This window comes from Hemitrygon akajei, chromosome 17 (assembly GCF_048418815.1).
Source record: "Hemitrygon akajei chromosome 17, sHemAka1.3, whole genome shotgun sequence".
Lineage (NCBI taxonomy): Eukaryota > Metazoa > Chordata > Chondrichthyes > Myliobatiformes > Dasyatidae > Hemitrygon > Hemitrygon akajei.
In genome coordinates this window covers 48727450-48745432 of record NC_133140.1, presented here as the reverse complement: position 1 = coordinate 48745432, position 17983 = coordinate 48727450, and the positions used below count along the sequence as shown (strand labels likewise).

Here is a 17983-nt window from a genome sequence, read left to right as displayed (position 1 = left end):
AAGCAGGACCTCCCGGGTAGTAATTTCTGGATTGCTACCCGTGCCACATGCCAATGAGGGTAGAAATCGGATGATTTGACAGTGCATGGCTGAGAAGCTGCTGCAGGGGCAGGGTTTCAGGTTTTTGGATAATTGGGATCTCTTCTGGGGGAGGTATGACCTGTTCAAAAGTGACGGGTTGCACCTGAACCCGAGGGGGACCAATGTTCTCACGGGCAGGTTTGTTAGAGCTGTTGGGGAGGGTTTAAACTGACTCGGGAGCGGGGTGGGAACCGGAGTGAAGGGACTCAGGAAAGGACAGATGGTAAAAAATGAAGATAGTGTGCAGTCAGACTGTCAGGAAGGGCAGGCAGGTGATGAGACTTAGTTGCAGCCAACAGGCTGAGTATCATATCGTTAGCGATGCAGAATCAGAAAGGATAGCAAATACAGTACTCAAGGTGTTGTAGTTAATTGAGCTTAGTATAAGAAATAAGGTGGATGATCTTGTTGCAATATTACAGATTGCCAGGTTGTGGCCATCACTGAATCGTGGCTGAAGGATGGTTGTAGATGGGAGCTGAATGTCCAACATTACACGTTATATTGGAGGAATAGGAAGGTAGGCAGAGGGAGTGGTGTGGCTGTACTAGTAAAGAATGGCATCAAATCAGTAAAAAGATATGTCATTGGATCGGAAGATGTTGAATCCTTGTGGGTTGAGTTAAGAAACTGCAAGGGTAAAAGGACATTGATGACAATTATATACAGGCCTCCCAACAGTGGCTGAGAGCTGGACCACAGGTTACAACAGGAAATAGAAAAGGTGAGTCAAAAGAGCAACATTATGGTGGTCATGGGAGATTTTAACGTGCAGGTCGCTTGGGAAAATCAGGTTGGTAATGGATCTCAAGAGAGTGAGTTTGTTGAATGCCTAAGAGATGGCTTTTTAGAGCAGTTAGTCGTTGCGCCTACTAGGCTATACTGGATTGGGTGATATGTAATGAACCAGAGGCGATTAGGGAGCTTAAGGTAAAAGAACCTAAGGGACCAGTGATCACAATATGATTGTATTCAACTTGAAAATTGATCGGGAGAAAGTAAAGTGTGATGTAGCGGTATTTCAGTGGAGTAAGGGAAATTACAGTGGTACGAGAGAGGAGTTGACCAAAGTAAATTGGAAGGAGCTACCGGCAGGGATGACAGCAGAGCAGCAATGGCCCGCGTTTCTGGGAAAAATGAGGAAGGTGCAGGACGTGTATTCCAAAGATGAAGAAACACTCAAATGGTAAACTAGTACAACCTGGCTGACAAGGGAAGTCAAAGCTTTTGTAAAAGCAAAAGAGAGGGCATACAACAAAGCAAAAATTAGTGGGACGATAGAGGATTGGGAAGTTTTTAAAAACCTACAGAGAGCAACTAAAAAAATCCTGAGAAGGGAAAAGATGAAATCTGAAAGCAAACTAGCAAATAATATCAAAGTGGATAGTAAAAGTTTTTTCAAGTATGTTAAAAATAAAAGGGAAATGTGAGTGGATAAAGGACTGCTAGAAAATGAGGCAGGAGAAATAATGTGTAGTCGCACGCAAAGCACTACAAAAGGAACGCACGAAGGCAGAGAGAGCTGAACTTGGAATGACTTTACTGATTCAAACTCACGCGCTTAAATCTCCCCTCCCATGGGTCCCTGCGACCAGCGGGGCTCCCGATGGCAGTTCAAGTCCGATGTGTGCGAACCATCACACCCTCCCCCCCCCCCCCCCCCAGAAACGTCCATTGGGGGAGTGGAGCCCCCAGTCTGGGTGGCGGGCCTCGCCAGCGCGGTGCGGTGCCGGTACCCTCACTGGTTGCTCAATGTCCAAGTGCTCCGGTTTGAGGCGGTCCGCTGTAAAAGTCTCTTCCCGGCCACCCGCCTCCACGACACACATGGTTCCGTTGTACCGGATCACCCTAAAGAGTCCCTCATATGGCTACTGTAAAGGTGACCTGTGCATGCCCCTGCGAATAAAAGCATACTCACAGTCTCGGAGGTCTTTAAGGGTGAAGAATGGCATGGGAACATGCCTGGAGGTCGGGACCGGCGCTATGGTCCCTACCTTGTCCCACAGCCTCATGAGCACTGCTGCTGGACTTTCGTCTGAACCTCGGGTCTCTGGTACGAACTCGCTTGGGACCGTCAGGGGGCGCTGTAGACCAATTCCGCCGAAAGGTGCCCAGGTCCTCCTTGGGGGCTGTGCGGATGCCCAGTAGGACCCAGGGAAGCTCATCTGTCCAGTTGGGGCCCCTGAGGTGCTATCAGGGCTGACTTGAGATACCGGTGGAATCGCTCTACCAAACCGTTGGACTGGGGATGGTACGCTGTGGTGTGATGCAGCTGGGTGCCCAGGAGCTGTGCCAGTGCTGTCCACAAACCAGACATGAACTGCGCCCCTCTGTCGGAGGTGATGTCCATTGGGAGGCCGAACCTGGCGATCCAGTTTGCAATGAGCGTCCTGGCGCAGGACTCAGTGGACGTGTCTGCGAGCGGTATGGCTTCCGGCCATCTGGTGAACTTGTCTACCATGGTAAAGATATACCTGGTGCCCCGGGAGACTGGCAGGGGGCCGACGACATCCACGTGGATGTGTTGGAACCTCCTTTGCGTCAGCTGGAACTGCTGGAGGGGAGCCTTCATGAGCCGCTGGACTTTGGCAGTCTGGCAGTGTACGCAAGTCCTGGCCCAGTGTCCGACTTGTTTGCACAAACAGTGCCAGATGAATCTGTCCACTACCAGCTTAATGGATGGACAGGTGGGCCAGGTCGTGCAGCTTGTCGAACACCTGGCGCCTCCATGCGGCTGGAACCACGGGTCGGGGTTTGCCGGTAGACACGTCACACAGGAGTCGATCCGCTGCCGGGCCGATGGAGATGTACTCCAACCGGAGCCCCAAAATGGCGGTGCGGTAAGCCGGGATCTCGGTGTCGGACCGTTGTGCTTCTGCCAGTGCTGCGTAGTCTATTCCTGTGGACGATATGCCTACTGAGTGGAGGCAGGGGCGAGACAGTGTGTCGGTGACGACGTTGTTCTTCCCTGAAATGTGGCGGACGTCCGTGGTGAATTCTGAAATAAAGGACAGGTGCCTCTGCTGCCGAGCCGACCATGGGTCCGATACCTTGGCCAGTGCGAAGGTGAGGGGCTTGTGGTCCGTACACACGGTGAACTCCCTTCTCTCGAGGAAGTACCGGAAATGCCGGACAGCCAGGTAGAACGCTAGCAACTCCCTGTCGAAGGCACTGTACTTCACCTCTGGTGGCCGTAGATGCTGGCTGAAGAAAGCGAGTGGTCACCGCTGGTCCTCAACAAGCTGCTCCAGGACTCCGCCAACTGCCGTGCTGGAAGCGTTGTCTGTGAGTGCCGTGGGTACATCGACTCTCGGGTGCACTAGGAGGGCCGCCTTCGCCAGCGCCTCCTTGGTCTGCTCGAACGCCTCCGTGGACTCCGCATCCCATGCCACTTCTTTGGCCTTGCCGGCCATCAGGCAGGACAAGGGTCTCATGATGCGGGCAGCTGCTGGCACGAAATGATGATAAAAGTTGACCATCCCTACGAACTCCTGCTGGCCTTTGACCGTGCTGGGCTTGGGGAACTGGCGGATGGCCTGGACCTCGTCCGGTAGGGGAACTGCGCCATGTCGGTTGACTCTGTGGCCCAAGAAGTCGATCTCTGTCAGCCCGAACTGGCACTTCGCAGATTGATTGCCAGTCCGTGGTCGCTCAGGCGTTGGCAGAGCTGGCGCAAATGTGCCACGTGCTCTTGGTGCAAACTGCTGGCCACCAGGATATCGTCCAAGTAAATGAAAACAAAATTCAGGCCGCGTCCCACCGAGTCCATGAGCCTTTGGAAAGTTTGGGCTGCATTCTTGAGACTGAAAGGCATCCTCAGGAATTCGAACAAGCCGAACGGGGTGATGAGGGCTGTCTTGGGCACATCATCGGGGTGCACTGGGATCTGATGGTATCCCCTGACCAGGTCGATTTTGGAGAAGATGGTCGCTCCGTGCAGGTTAGCCGTGAAGTCCTGGGTGTGGGGTATCGGGTATCTTTCGGCGGTTGTGGCATTGTTGAGCCCTCTGTAGTCTCCGCAGGGCCTCCATCCTCCTGCGGACTTGGGCACCATGTGCAGCGGGGATGCCCACGGGCTGTCTGAGCGGCGTACGATTCCCAGCTCTTCCATTTTGCGGAACTCCTCCTTGGCGAGGTGGAGCTTGTTGGGTGGGAGCCTGCGAGCTCGGGCGTGCAGCAGCGGTCCTTGCGTGGGGATGTGGTGCTGCACGCCATGCTTGGGGTCGGTCGTGGAGAACTGCGGAGTGACTATGGAGGGGAATTCCGCCAACACCCTTGCGAATTCGTTTCCCGAGAGGGTCACGGAATCCGGGTGGAGGGCCGGTAGCTTGGCTTCTCCAAACTGGAAAGTCTGGACCAAACGCCGGCCTTTCAAGTTGACCAGGAGGCAGTTGGCTCCTAGGAAGTCTGCCCCTCTGCCCCTAGTAGTGGCTGTGACACTGCTGCCAACGTGAAAGTCTAAGTGAAATGGCTGGACCTGAAATGCAGTGCAATAGTTCGCAGGCCATACGTCCGAATACTGGTGCTATTTGCAGTGGTGAGTCTGGGGCCTGGGACTGTGTTACGAGTGTCCATGTTTGAGGGGAGGAGTACGCTGACTTTGGCCCTGGTGTCTACCAGGAAGTGCCGCCCGGAGTGTTGGTCCCAGAGGTACAGGAGGCTGTCTCAGTGGCCAACCGTCGTAGCCATTAGTGACGGCTGGCCCCAGCATTTCCCGGAAAAGCACATGGTGGACCCCATCTTTGGTGATAGAAACATCATTGTTCTGAACTTTCTTCTTTTCCCCCCCCGTGGGTCTCGGCAGCCTCGGTTGCAGGGCCTGGGCTTTGAGGCACACGATCGTGGCTAGGCCCATGGAGGCTGCTCCACGTTGCTTGCTCTGCCAAAGGACGTCTGCTTTAGCCGTAACCCTGCGTGGGTCGCTGAAATCCTCACTCGCGAGGAGGACGTGAATGTCCTCTGGCATTTGCTCGGGAAACAACTATTCAAATAAAAGGCTCGGCTTATGGTCGTCCATGAGCACCAGTGTATCATTCATGAGCTTGGATGGCGTGCGGTCGTCCAGGCCATCCATGTGTAGGAGCCGCGCGACCCGTTTGCGGCGGGAGAGACCGAAGGCACGGATCAGGAGCGCCTTAAGCTTAGTGTACCTGTCCTCCGTTAGTGGCTGGCATAGGAAGTTGATGATCCGGCCTGCCGTCTCCTGGTTGAGCGCACTGACCATGTAGCAATACCGCGTAGCGTTGGCTGTAATGTCTCTGATATTGAACTGGGCCTCAGCCTGCTCGAACCGAATGTGGGGCTGAGTGGCCCAGAAAGTAGGAAGCTTCAGAGAGACCACGTTGTGCAAATTGCTCGAATTCATGGCTGGTTGCAGAGTCGCTGGTTCCAGATGCCATCTGGAACGTCAGGGTCACCAATGTAGTCGCGCGCAAAGCGCTACGGAAGGAATGCACGGAGGCAGAGAGAACTGAACTCAGAATGACTTTACTGATTCAAACTCATGCGCTTAAATCTCATGTTGTCCTTGTAATTGTCAGAAGATTGATTCAAAAAATTATTGACTTCCAGTGGTCACAACTAGTTTCATCAGGATCATTTGACTCCAGAGTTTATCAAAGCCTTGGAATAAATTTCGAGGAAAGAGATGAATTCCAGAGGGGAAATGGGACTGACGTTAATGATATCAAGGAAGCACTTAACCAAGTGCAACATCAAAGTTCAAAGTAAATTTTATTATCAAAGTATATATATTTCACCATCTACAACCCTGAGATTCATTTTCTTTTGGTGTACTCAGAAAATCTACAGAATAGTACGTATAACAGGATTAATGAAAGATCAACCAGAGTGCAGAAATCGACAAACTATGCAAGTTAAATGAATAACAGTAAATAACAAGAACTAGGGACAATGAGGTAAAGAGTCCTTGAAAGTGAGATCATTGGTTGTGGGAACATTTAAGTAATGGGATACGTGAAGTTGAGTGTAGTTATCCCCTTTTATTCAAGAGCTAGATTATTGAGGGTAGTAACTGTTCTGAGGGGTATTGGAAGAGGAAAACAAGACCAACATAACGCTGGGGTTGGATTTGCAATGAAGATGGAGATTACTGACAAGATTGCTAGACCTTCAATGGGCATGAATGACTGGCTCACGACTATGAAACTCCTTTTGTCACATGGTGGGAAGCATGGCACCATTGACAGCACTTATGCCCCAACCATGGCAAACACAAGTGTTGTTAAGGATAAGTTCTATGAAGAACTGCACTCAATTATAGTCATTGCTCCTAAAGCGGACAAGTTGCCATCCCTGGTGACTTCACTGCAAGAGTAGGCTCTAACAACACCTCCTGGGATTGGGTCTTTGAGAAATACGGCACTGGCCACAGCAACAGCAACGGTCTTCCACTATTCCACCAGCACTATCTTCCGCCTTCCCACCCGTAACAGAACTTTGTGGATGCATCCTCGCTCTCAGTACTGACATCTAATTGACGAGGTCATTGTCAGGAAGAGAGATAGGCAGGATGTAAGAGTGACAGAATCTATGTACAGTGCTGACTGCTGGACAGACCACCATCTCATTGTTTCTAAACTGAACAGTCAAATCCAGCCCAAGAGGTGCCCACATGGAAAGAAAACCCCAAGGCATCTGTACGTCTCTAGGATGAAAAGCAGGAACACAAAGCAGTCTTTTGTTGACATTCTAGAAGACCATCTTGGTGGCAGCACCATTCACCCTGATGTTTTCTGCCATATTAACTGATGCCTTTAGAGATGTGACGTGGGCATCGGCATCAGACTCTGCACTGATGAGAAGCTGTTCCACCTCAGGAGGCTCCAAGAAAAAATTAAGATTATGACACCATCATCAGAGACTTCCTTTTTGCTGTAGACTATTCTCTCATTGCTAGTTCAAAAGAAGTTATGTAGCATTGTGTCGACAAGTTTTCTGATGTGTGTACTAACTTTGAACTTTCAATCAACACCAAGAAGACTGAAGTAATGCATCAGCCATTTCCAGGGATTCGTACATTGAGCCAAACACCACAGTCAACGGTCAAAGACTAAACCCAGTGAACAAGTTCACGTTTCTTGGCAGCATACTGTACCAGAATATAGTCATTGGTGTTGAAGTAAATGCCAGGATCGCCAAAGCAAGTGTAACCTTCGGCAAGCTTTATACCAACATCTGGAATAGAAGAAGCAAAAGTCTAGTGACAAAACTGAAGGTGTATAGGGCCATAGTACTTCCCTCTCTGCTTTACTCCTGTGAAACATGGACAATGTAGCAACAGCGTGCCAAGAAACTGAACCATTTCCATTCAGTGCCTCAGTATTAAATGGCAAGACAGAATCCCTGACACTGAGGTACTTACCAAGGTGGGCCTGCCCAGTATCCACACTATCCTGATGTAGTCCCAGTTACGCTGCACAAGCCACTGCACAGATCTGCCAGATCTTCGGCTCCCTAAGAGACTGCTTAATGGCGAACTACAGAAAGGGACATATTCCCGGGAATGCGAGATGAAATGCTGTAAAGGCACTGTGAAAACTTCACTAAGAGCCTTTGGCATCAATCCAGACTCATAGGAATGTAACGGCTGTTATCAGGTTGAGTAGCAGTCCTCCCTCCACAAGGATGCAGTGACATACAAGACAGTAAAGACAATTGCAATGGAGAGATGTAGGCTGGCCATGAAAGCCTGAGTCAGCAACCCGCCGACTCAACATGGCTGCCATCTTCTGTCCACACTGCCAAAGAACATTTTGAGCGTGGATTGGACTCCCCAGTTATCTGCGTACCCACAGACCAGTCCTGCCCCTACAAATCGCAGATAACTAGAGTGGTTATCATCACTGCATGATGAATGAACTACTGCTACTAATATAATGAATATTCTCTATGTCTAATAAAATTAAGAACAGTGGGAACTGGAAGGGAAAGATTATGTGGAACCACAATAATTATTTGAAATGTTGCCAGACTTAATAATGTGCATTCTAGCTTACTTATATGTTGCTTATGAAGCATTATGTATATTTTGGCTTTGTGTATTATTATGAATATAATGATTAGTTTTTCAATTTTGATTATGCACAGTTTAAAATTATAATGACTGCTTATTTTAATGCTATGAATTGCACATAATAGATTTGAAATTTTTAGATGCAGTTGTTGCTGTTCAACAATATTTTTATTTGTTACTTTTGTATTTTTAATATTTTGAGAAAAATAATATTTCTTCATTACTGTACTTGTAGGCCTATCTCCATCTGGGTGTTAATAAAAAACTTAAATTGTCTGGAAGACCAAACAGACCCATTGGATGCATTGGAACATCAAAGGTCAGTACAGTAATCCAATAACCATGAAATAGCAAAATTATTTTCTTTGCTAGTTCAGGTAGTGATTGAACACTGAAAATGAAATGTACGTTAATGTATTTTAATGTAATTAGTTGACGGGTAAATATGAAAAATAGCTTAGTTACGATGAATATATTTTGATTTACTTTTATAGTAGAATCCATTACTTAATATTAATGATGAGATTTCATGATGTAAGTAAATTAATTGTATTTCGTATGTTTTGATGAATTTTAAAATGCAATCTTAATTTCAAATAAATTTTAAGAGTATGTTAATGTCCAAGTATAACTATCACTCATCATGGTTAATATATTCACTGAGATTTATGATCTAACACTAATCCATTCATAGAGCAAAAGCTTTCATATAATACAAATGCCACAAATGTATTAAATTTTTGTCATTCATCTATGTTCTGAAATACAAATAACATTTAAGTTCTGTTTTATCCACAGCTTTATAGAATTCTGGGAAAAACGATTGTTTGTTATCCCATTGTTTTTGATTTGAGTGACTTTTACATGGCTCAAGATGTCATGCTGCTGATAGATGACATTAAGGTATTGTGTTTAAGCTCTGTAGATATCTGAACTGCAGATCAAGGATAAACACCTTAAAGTTTGCTTCACCTAAAGTACAAACAACAAATGTATCAATATGCAAACAGCTGATGGGGGTAATACAAATGATGTACTTAATCCTGCATCAATTAGTTTAATGGCTTTACTTCTGGGGAAAATAGCAAATGTCAATGACATCAAGATTGAGAGTGTTATTTTTCTGGGCTTTCGGTGCTCATAAAATGTAGCAATTACATTGAAATTAAGTCATACCTAAATTAAAGTCAAAAAAGCAAATTCCTGGTGGAAGTTGTGTGAAGTTAGCAATAATTTATATTGTAGGTGTAGACAAAATTATGAAACTACGCTGCAAAGAAAGTCAGTTTATTAATAATACCTTGCATTACTCCACCTTGTATATTTTCTCTGTGAACCAGTTCTCAATTTATACTTATGGTGATTCATTAGATTGTAATTATGGACTGCATTGGTTTAACTTAATAATCATGACAATTTTTGGGAGTAATTTTACATTTTTAGAATTGATAGAGTTAGTTAAAATGTGATCATTGAAGTGTTGTTTGGTAAATTTGTGTTTTAGGTTGAAAATTTTTATTATATTTTAACTTTTAATATTTTGTATATTTCTCAAAATGGGTAAAATTCACAATAGCCAGGCACTTGACAGCCAGTTTAATCTAGAAATATACAGTAGTAATTAAATTTGGTTTCATTCATCCTTGTGATGTCTATAGGTAGTAATTTGAGGACTTCTAGCATGAGTGGTTTGAAAATCAGCAAGTATCAGTAAGGTATCCACGGCTAGTGTTAGGTTTCTTACATAGCCAATAAAATTCATGGCCAAAGGTATAGGGAACACATAAATTCAACTAATTTATTATATTTCAAACATTGTATGTAACACTCTAATCATTTATTATGTTACAAACATCACCTCCAATGATATTTACTTAGATTAGGGAAGAAGATAAGATTGCACATAAGAATATTGAAAAAAATAAATGATCAGTTTGATTTAATTAATCACTTTAGTTGATAGCCTGTAGTTTCTAGAGTTTTATGATTTCTGTAGATTGGGTATTCGATAGACATTTAGTTGTGTTGTGTTTTTGCTGTTTTATAAAAGATATATAGCATTCTGAGAAGTAGAGCTAAGGTGCATGCTTATAGTTTCTGCCAACCCCTATGGAAGAAAAGTGTAAAACTAGAGAGTATAGGTTTAAGATGAGAGGAGAAAGATTTAAAAGGGACCTGCGGACAACTTTTTCGCAAGGAGAGAGGTGGGTATATGGAATCAGCTGTCAGAGGAAGCTGTAGAGGTGGCTACAATACATTTAGACTGGTACACAGCTGGAAATGTTTTAGAGGGATGATGGCCAAAACCAGGAAAATGGGACTAGCTCAAGGTCAACAATTAGGTCAGTGTGCAGTGTGCAAGTCACGTTTCTGTGCTGTCTAACTTCATAATTCTGTGATGAAATTTGAGATAGTTGTATAATACAGTTTTGCATGTACAAAAGTTCCACAGTGTGGTCAGATCACATAGATCATATGATGCTCACTATTCATAAATAGTTGGGGGTACCATGGAAGCATAGCAGTTAGCATGACACTATTACAGCTTGTTGTGTTGGAGTTCAGAGCTCATTTTTGGTGTATTCTATAAGGAGTGTCTACATTTTACCCATGATGGCATGGGTTTCCCCGGGTTCTCCAGCTTCCTCCCACAGTTCAAAGATGTACTAGTTAGTAAGTTAATTGGTCATTGTAAACTTTCCTGTGATTGGGCAAGTGTTATAATAGGTGTGTTGCTGGACAGCATGGCTCATTGGGCTAGGAGGCCTGTTCTAATCTCTAAAGAACAAATAAATAACTGTGTGTATATACATATTCAGTAAATTGGTATTCCTTGCAATGTACCTAATCCTTGTAATATTTATCAATTTGATCCCCAGAACTTACTACTATTTATTAAGCAATATTGGAAAATGAATCGGCGTCCTCTATTCCTTGTTCTGATCCGTGAAGATAACATAAAGTAAGAAGCTCTTCAGTTAGGATTACATTTGTCACATTCCTTTATGACTATTAATTTAATATTCAGAGGTCTAAATTAGTTAAAAACTTTTCTCATTTAGGGGGAGTCGACTCAATCCCATTTTGGACATGTTGGCAGCTTTTAAAAATGGCAATGTTGGAGGAGTAAAAGTTCATGTTGATAGACTTCAGGTATGTTGAGATCAACATCTAAACTTTGTATGTGTTGTATATTAAATCATCATGAATAAAATCTATGGCTATCGGTAATGTACAAATAAGCAATAATTAATGACTGGTTGAACCAAAACATCTGCCCACCTTATGTTTGTCCAAATGGTATAAAAACAATACATTTCAGAAACATATCATCATGGAATCTAGTTGGCCTAATTATTTTATTGGTCCTTAAACACTTAATTAATTTGTTAATATATTTTGAGATTTGTTAAATTATATACACTTTATTGAGCAAATAAGTTTATGTCCTGGCTAGTATTTATACTGCAGTCAATGTCATTTTCCTTTTGGCAATTTTCTGTGCACAAGTTGACTTTTGTGTCTCCGACATTACAACTAAGTATGTTGGCAGTTTCCATAATATACTTCAGGTAATGGGAAGTGATGGAATGTGCTACATAGATCTTCTTTTCTGTTTCATGATATTGCAGCTGTAGGTGCTTTAAGTGAAAACATCCAAATAAAAATATGATGATTTGTCCTAACGGAATAGTTTCCTATATTACTATGAAAAAAAGTACATACTGTATGTATCACAATTTTGTTTTATTTTCCTCTTGGGAAATTCTGTTCTTCTGCTTGCTCTCCGAATCTAAAATATTGCCAAGCATAGGAAATTTTCTAGATAATCAGCTTTTACTTCTATGCTGGTTGGGTCAGATGATTTGTTTTACTAGCTCATTGAATAGATAGGGATGTAGAAAATGCTGAGCCTAGAAGAAAATGAAGGCCCATCCAGTTGTGTATAACAATAACATTTCTTGAAGTGTCTTTTGTATGTCCAAAGCTACTTAGTGACTTCAGATCACGTAAGGACATATTAGGACAGATAACTGAAAGTCTTGATCAAAATGACAGATTTTCACAATTGTTTTTTCATCTTTTTGGATCAGTATATCACAGGGAAGGGCAGTATTTATTGCCCATCTTCATCACCCATGATAAATGACAGATTTTCATAATTGTTTATTTGTCTTTTTGGATCACCATATCACAAGGAAGGGCAGTATTTATTGCCCATCCTTCATCACCCATGAAAATAGTGGTGAGCAGACTTCTTGAACCGCGTAAGTCATTTTTGTGACCTCCACAGCGCAGTTTGGGAGTAAAATTCCAGGGCAGACCACTTAACTGGAAGTAGTAAGGGAGTGATGTTCAGAGAAAATATTCCAGAGCCTAGACACATGAAAACACAGACACAGGAAGAAAGAATGAAATCAAGAAGGCAGAAATGGAAGTGAAAAGAGATCTCAATGGTTGAGGAGGTTATCAAAATGGGGGGGGGGGGGGGGCGGGGGAGCATGACCTTGAAGAACTTGAAAGTAAAGCTTAGCTTTTGTTGGATCAAGAGCAGTGTTGGCCAGCAAGCACAATGGGTGAGTGAGACTTTATGTAAATTGGGGATGGGCCGCAAGGTTTTGAATGAGCAGTTTTATTAGAGAGTAACATTTAGGAACATAAGCCTGGAGAAAATTGGGATAGTGATGTATGCCATGAATCTGGTTACAGTGCTGATGAAATAAGACCAGAAGGGACTTGGAATTAGAAAATGATGGAAGTAATTAGCACACCAAAATAATTGAACCCACTGATACAGTCAGTGTGGTTGAAACTCACCTTAGTGACACAAAGGGAACAAATGACAAGATTCAGTTTCTAACAAATGAGAAATGAGGGAAGCCCAAAGATAAATCCCTGGAGGAACCCAGAAATAATGACACAATAGCAGGAAGAGAAGGTAGAGGAACTCTCAAGATGGCGCTCATGGTGTGAAGCTGAATTAGGCTTCACTCCAATCCTTTTACTTCTTTTATCTGCAATCACCCCCTAACAGGCTTATTTATACCTATACTAAAGGGGTTGATATTTAAGATACACTTTTCAACTTTTTGAGTTGTATTTTCAACTTGTTAAAATGGCTGGGAGACCATGAGAAACTAAAGAAGCGAGAGCAACTAAAGAACCGTTAACTCTGGACGCCATCGGGAAACTTATGGATGCGAGACTGGAGGATAAACGTAGCCCAAAATTTTCCCTACTTGATGAAACTTTAAAGACGGTTGACGTAAGTCTTCAATCACTTAAATTGGGAATTCAACAACAACAAGCAAGAATTTCAGCTCTTGAAGAAGCTGCTCGTCAGAGGGATCATAAAATTGAAACTGTGGAACAAAAGCTGTCTTCGACTTCTCAAGTGCTGGAATGCTACAAATCCAAAATTATTGATCTTGAAAATCGATCTTGAAGACAGAACCTGCGGATAATTGGGCACCTAGAAAATGTGGAGAAGGGAAATCCGGTTGAATTTTTCTCTAAGTTCTTAATGGATGTGTTCGGCTCAAATGTTCTGGATCCCCCTCCAGTGATTGACCGTGCACACTGCATTTCTCGCTTAAAACCAGTTCCAGGTGAAAAACCACGGCCAGTAATCCTCCGGCTTCACTATGCTCGTATTAAAGATCACCTGATTCGAGCTGCCCGACAGAAGGGCATGATCAACTTCCAAGATTTCAAATTTCATGTCGTGGAAGATTTTAGCCCTGAAGTTTTGAGGGAAAGAATGGCTTTTAAACCGGTGATTTTGGGATTCTATTGGAAAGGATTCAAACAAGTGCTGTTATTCCCAGCGCATCTGAGAGTCGTTCTTCCCAATAATTCTCGTCAGCTGTTTAAATCTCCAGCTGATGCCCAAAGATTTCTTGAGGAACATCATCTTTCTGCTACGAGTTGATTAACGTATTGTATTTTTATTATCCGTTTTTAATGGTTTTTTATTGTCTCTGCTTTTTCTTTTAAGCTAACAATTAGCTTATAGATTCGGACCTTTTATAATTTGAAGATTCGTATGTGATGACTGATAGTGTAATTACTTTTTGCATGTTCAAGTAAAGGTTTGTTTTCGGTTTCTTTCGAGAATTTTTTAAATTATTATTCGTTTGATTTCAAAAGCTACTAATTAAATGTTCTTAAGTTTGAATATATTTTTGTTTTTTATCTTTTATGCTGAAGCATTCAGTTTTTTAAAAAATTTCTTTTATCAAGATGTCGTTTCTTCTTCCCATAAGACCTTAATTTCTTGGACACGTCACATCTGTTCGGGTGTGTCTGAACAAGAGTGCTGGTGTCTTATCGAAATATTAGTATGATGCTATCCTGTTTTAGGTTTTAACGGTTTAGTTTTTTTTCTCTCTTAATCTTGTCTATTGTAATATTAGTTTTGTAGTCTTCTTCCTGTTATACTAACCCTTTGTCTTTTTTGAGTATGGGTGGTTTGTGTCTTTTTTTCTTTTTTTTGAGCTGCCGTCTTGAGAGATGGGGGTAAAATTGGTGTTAGCTTGCCTGCTGGCCTTCCTCTGGCTTTTTCTTGGGTTTTCGCGGGTGGGGGAGAGGGTTTCTCTTTTGCTTTTGCTTTTCGCTTAGATTTTCCTTCATGGGCTGACTTGAAACTACCAAAATGGCTGAAGTGTCGTAACTTCTGGTTCCTCTTTGAACCTGCTCTCCTCTTCCAGATTCATGAGTTTATCTTCTGCTTAACCTTGTGCATTTACTACGCTAAATATTAGCAATATGGATAAGACTATTAACTTTGTTTCTTTGAATACAAATGGTTTCAACCATCCGATTAAACGGAAAAAAATATTTAAAGTATTCCATAGAATGAATGCTAATATTATTTTTGCACTAGAGACTCATGTGCGGAAGGAGGATAGTCAACGTTTTTTTAGGTTTTAGGAGGGCCAACAGTACCATTTGAATTCTAAGCTAAAGTAAGAGGCGTTTCTATTTTTATAGACTCCTCAACCTCTTTCATACATTATGAAACAATTTCAGACCCACAAGGTAGATTTTTGCTCCTCACTGGTTTACCTATTAACCAAAAAGTTGTTTTGCTTAATGTTTATGCTCCGAATATTGACTGTCCCGAAATTTTTAAGTGTTTAGTCACATCCCTTCCTAATTTAAATGAGTATATGCTGATAATGGGTGGGGACTTTACCTGTTGTTTAAATCCCTCGATGGATACATCTAAGTCTATTCAGGTTCTTCTGAATAAATCGGCCTCTCTCATTAACTCCTTTATGGTTGATTCTGGAATTTCTGAAATTTGCCAATTTCTACATCCTAAGGATAAAGAATTTTCATATTTCTCTCATGTTTATCATAATTACTCAAGAATTGACTATTTCTTTATTGATCATCGTTTACTTAAAGATGTTATTGACTGTAATTATGATTCTATTACTCTCTCTGACCATGCGCCTTTGAAACTATTAAGACAACGGATTCATCCTCAAGTGTTAAATCATGGCAGTTCAACTCTACTTCAGGATTCAGACTTTCTCAACTTTATTAAACAACAAATTGATTTGTTCTTTTCAACAAACTTTACAGAAGAGATTTCTAGTGAAATATTATGGGACACTTTTAAAGCATTTATCCATGGACAAATTATTTCATGCTCTGCTAGAGTCAGAAAACGATTTAACGCTGAAATACTTAAGTTGGTTGATAAGATTAAAGAAATTGATAAGACTTACTCTGTGACTCCTAGTAAAGAGCTTTATAAAAAGAGTGTTGAACTTCAAATGGAGCACAGTTTGCTAATATCCTCTTTGATTGAAAATCAATTAATTAAATCTAGGACTCAGTTTTATATACATGGGGATAAATCTGGTAAATTATTGGCTAATCAATTGAAAACTGCTTCGGTTAAGCGTCAGATCATTAAGATCCATAAACGAGATGGTACTCTGATGATTGATCATAAAGAGATAAATAAAGTCTTTCAAGAATTGTATAACTCTTTATATCAATCAGAATTTTCTGATGATTCTTCCATAATGGATGAATTTTTAAGGAAACTGAATATCCCGAAATTAACAGCCAAGGATTGTGTATCATTAGATGCACCCATTACGGAAACCAAAATAAAAGAGGCTATTTTTTTCAATGAATTCAGGTAAAGCCCCTGGTCCAGATGGTTATACTGCGGAATTTTTAAAATCTTTTTCTTCTATACTCTCTCTTTGGTTATTTAAAATTTTTAAGGATGCATTAACTGTAGGTAAATTACCTCAATCTTTTTATGAAGCCTCCATTTCTCTAATTCTTAAAAAAGACAAAGACCATATTGAATGTGCATCATATATATCTTTGCTGAATGTGGATTCCAAGATTTTTACCAAAATTTTGGCCACTAGATTGGAAAATATACTACCTCAAATCATTTCTGAGGACCAGACCGGATTTATTAAAAATCGTTATTCATCTTTCAACATTAGAAAATTAATTAATATAGCTTATACTCCTTCATCTAGAATCCCAGAATGTGTCATTTCCTTAGATGCTGAGAAAGCGTTTGGCAGAGTTGAATGGCCATATTTATTTAATACGCTTCAGAATTTTAACTTTAGCCGGACATTTATATCACAGATTAAATTAATATACTATAAGCCTTTGGCTTCGGTTCTCACCAATAATCAAAGATCTCCCTTTTTTCAGCTGTTTCGTGGCACGAGGAAAGGCTGTCCTTTAAGTCCTCTACTATTTGACATTGCTTTGGAACCCTTAGCCATTACTATTCATGATTCACCTAACATTTTTGTATTACCCTTGGGGAAGGGACATATAAGCTATCACTATATGCTGATGATTTGTTACCATATATCTCTGATCCTGAGAGATCTATTCCTGTTGTTTTATCTTTGCTTGCTCAGTTTAGTAGCTTTTCTGGCTATAAACTGAATTTTAATAAGAGTGAATTATTCCCATCAAATACGCAAGTTCCAATTTATAGACATCTACCATTTAAAGTGGTTACAGATAACTTTACTTATTTGGGTATTAAAATTACCAAGAAACATAAGGATTTATTTAAAGTTAACTTTTTACCTTTAATTGACCAGATTTAGCAACTCGTTACTAGATGGTCCCCATTGTCTTTGTCATTGGTTGGTCGAATCAATGCTATTAAGATGATAGTTTTACCTAAATTTTTATACTTATTTCAAGCATTACCAATTTTTATTCCTAAATCCTTCTTTGATATTATTGACTCCAAAATATCCTTATATGTATGGCAGAATAAAAATCCTAGATTAAGTAAAAAATATTTACAGAAGCCTAAGAAGGAAGGTGGTTTGGCTTTGCCAAACCTAAGATTTTATTACTGGGCAGTTAACATCCGATATTTAATATTTTGGACACAGGACTCAGTGGCAATACAAAGCCCACAATGGGTAAATTTGGAGTGTAAATATGTACAAGGTTTTTCATTGTTCTCTATTTTAGGATTTTCGCTTCCCTTTGTCCTCTCTAAACTGAATAAACAAATGACTAACCCTATAGTTAAATATACGTTACCAATATGGTTTCAATTCCGTAAGTTTTTTGGTTTGAATAGGTTCATCTTATCAAGCCCTATTATACCTAGCTTACTTTTTCAGCCCTCTCTTCTGGACCAAGCCTTTGTGCTATGGAAAACGAGAGGTATAACATGTTTTCATGACTTACTTTCAGATAATTGTTTTATGTCCTTTGAACAGTTGTCTAATAAATATAAGTTGTCTAGAGCCCATTTTTTTAGATACTTACAAATTGGAAATTTTTTGAATAATATGTTAAAGTCCTTTCTGAATTTATGCTCAATTGATATTACGAAAAAAA

The 17983-nt window shown here is 41.4% G+C and overlaps 1 protein-coding gene across 3 annotated transcripts in view; it reads left to right on the top strand.

Moving 5' to 3' along the window:
• Positions 1-17983, top strand: part of phkb (phosphorylase kinase, beta) — a 264413-nt gene that overhangs the window by 187549 nt on the left and 58881 nt on the right. For all 3 annotated transcript variants that reach the window (XM_073070072.1, XM_073070073.1, XM_073070070.1), the window contains 4 exons: positions 8352-8435; positions 8915-9019; positions 10996-11078; positions 11179-11269. In XM_073070072.1, coding sequence (XP_072926173.1) covers positions 8352-8435; positions 8915-9019; positions 10996-11078; positions 11179-11269 — 363 coding nt within the window. The remainder of the gene's footprint in view (positions 1-8351; positions 8436-8914; positions 9020-10995; positions 11079-11178; positions 11270-17983) is intronic.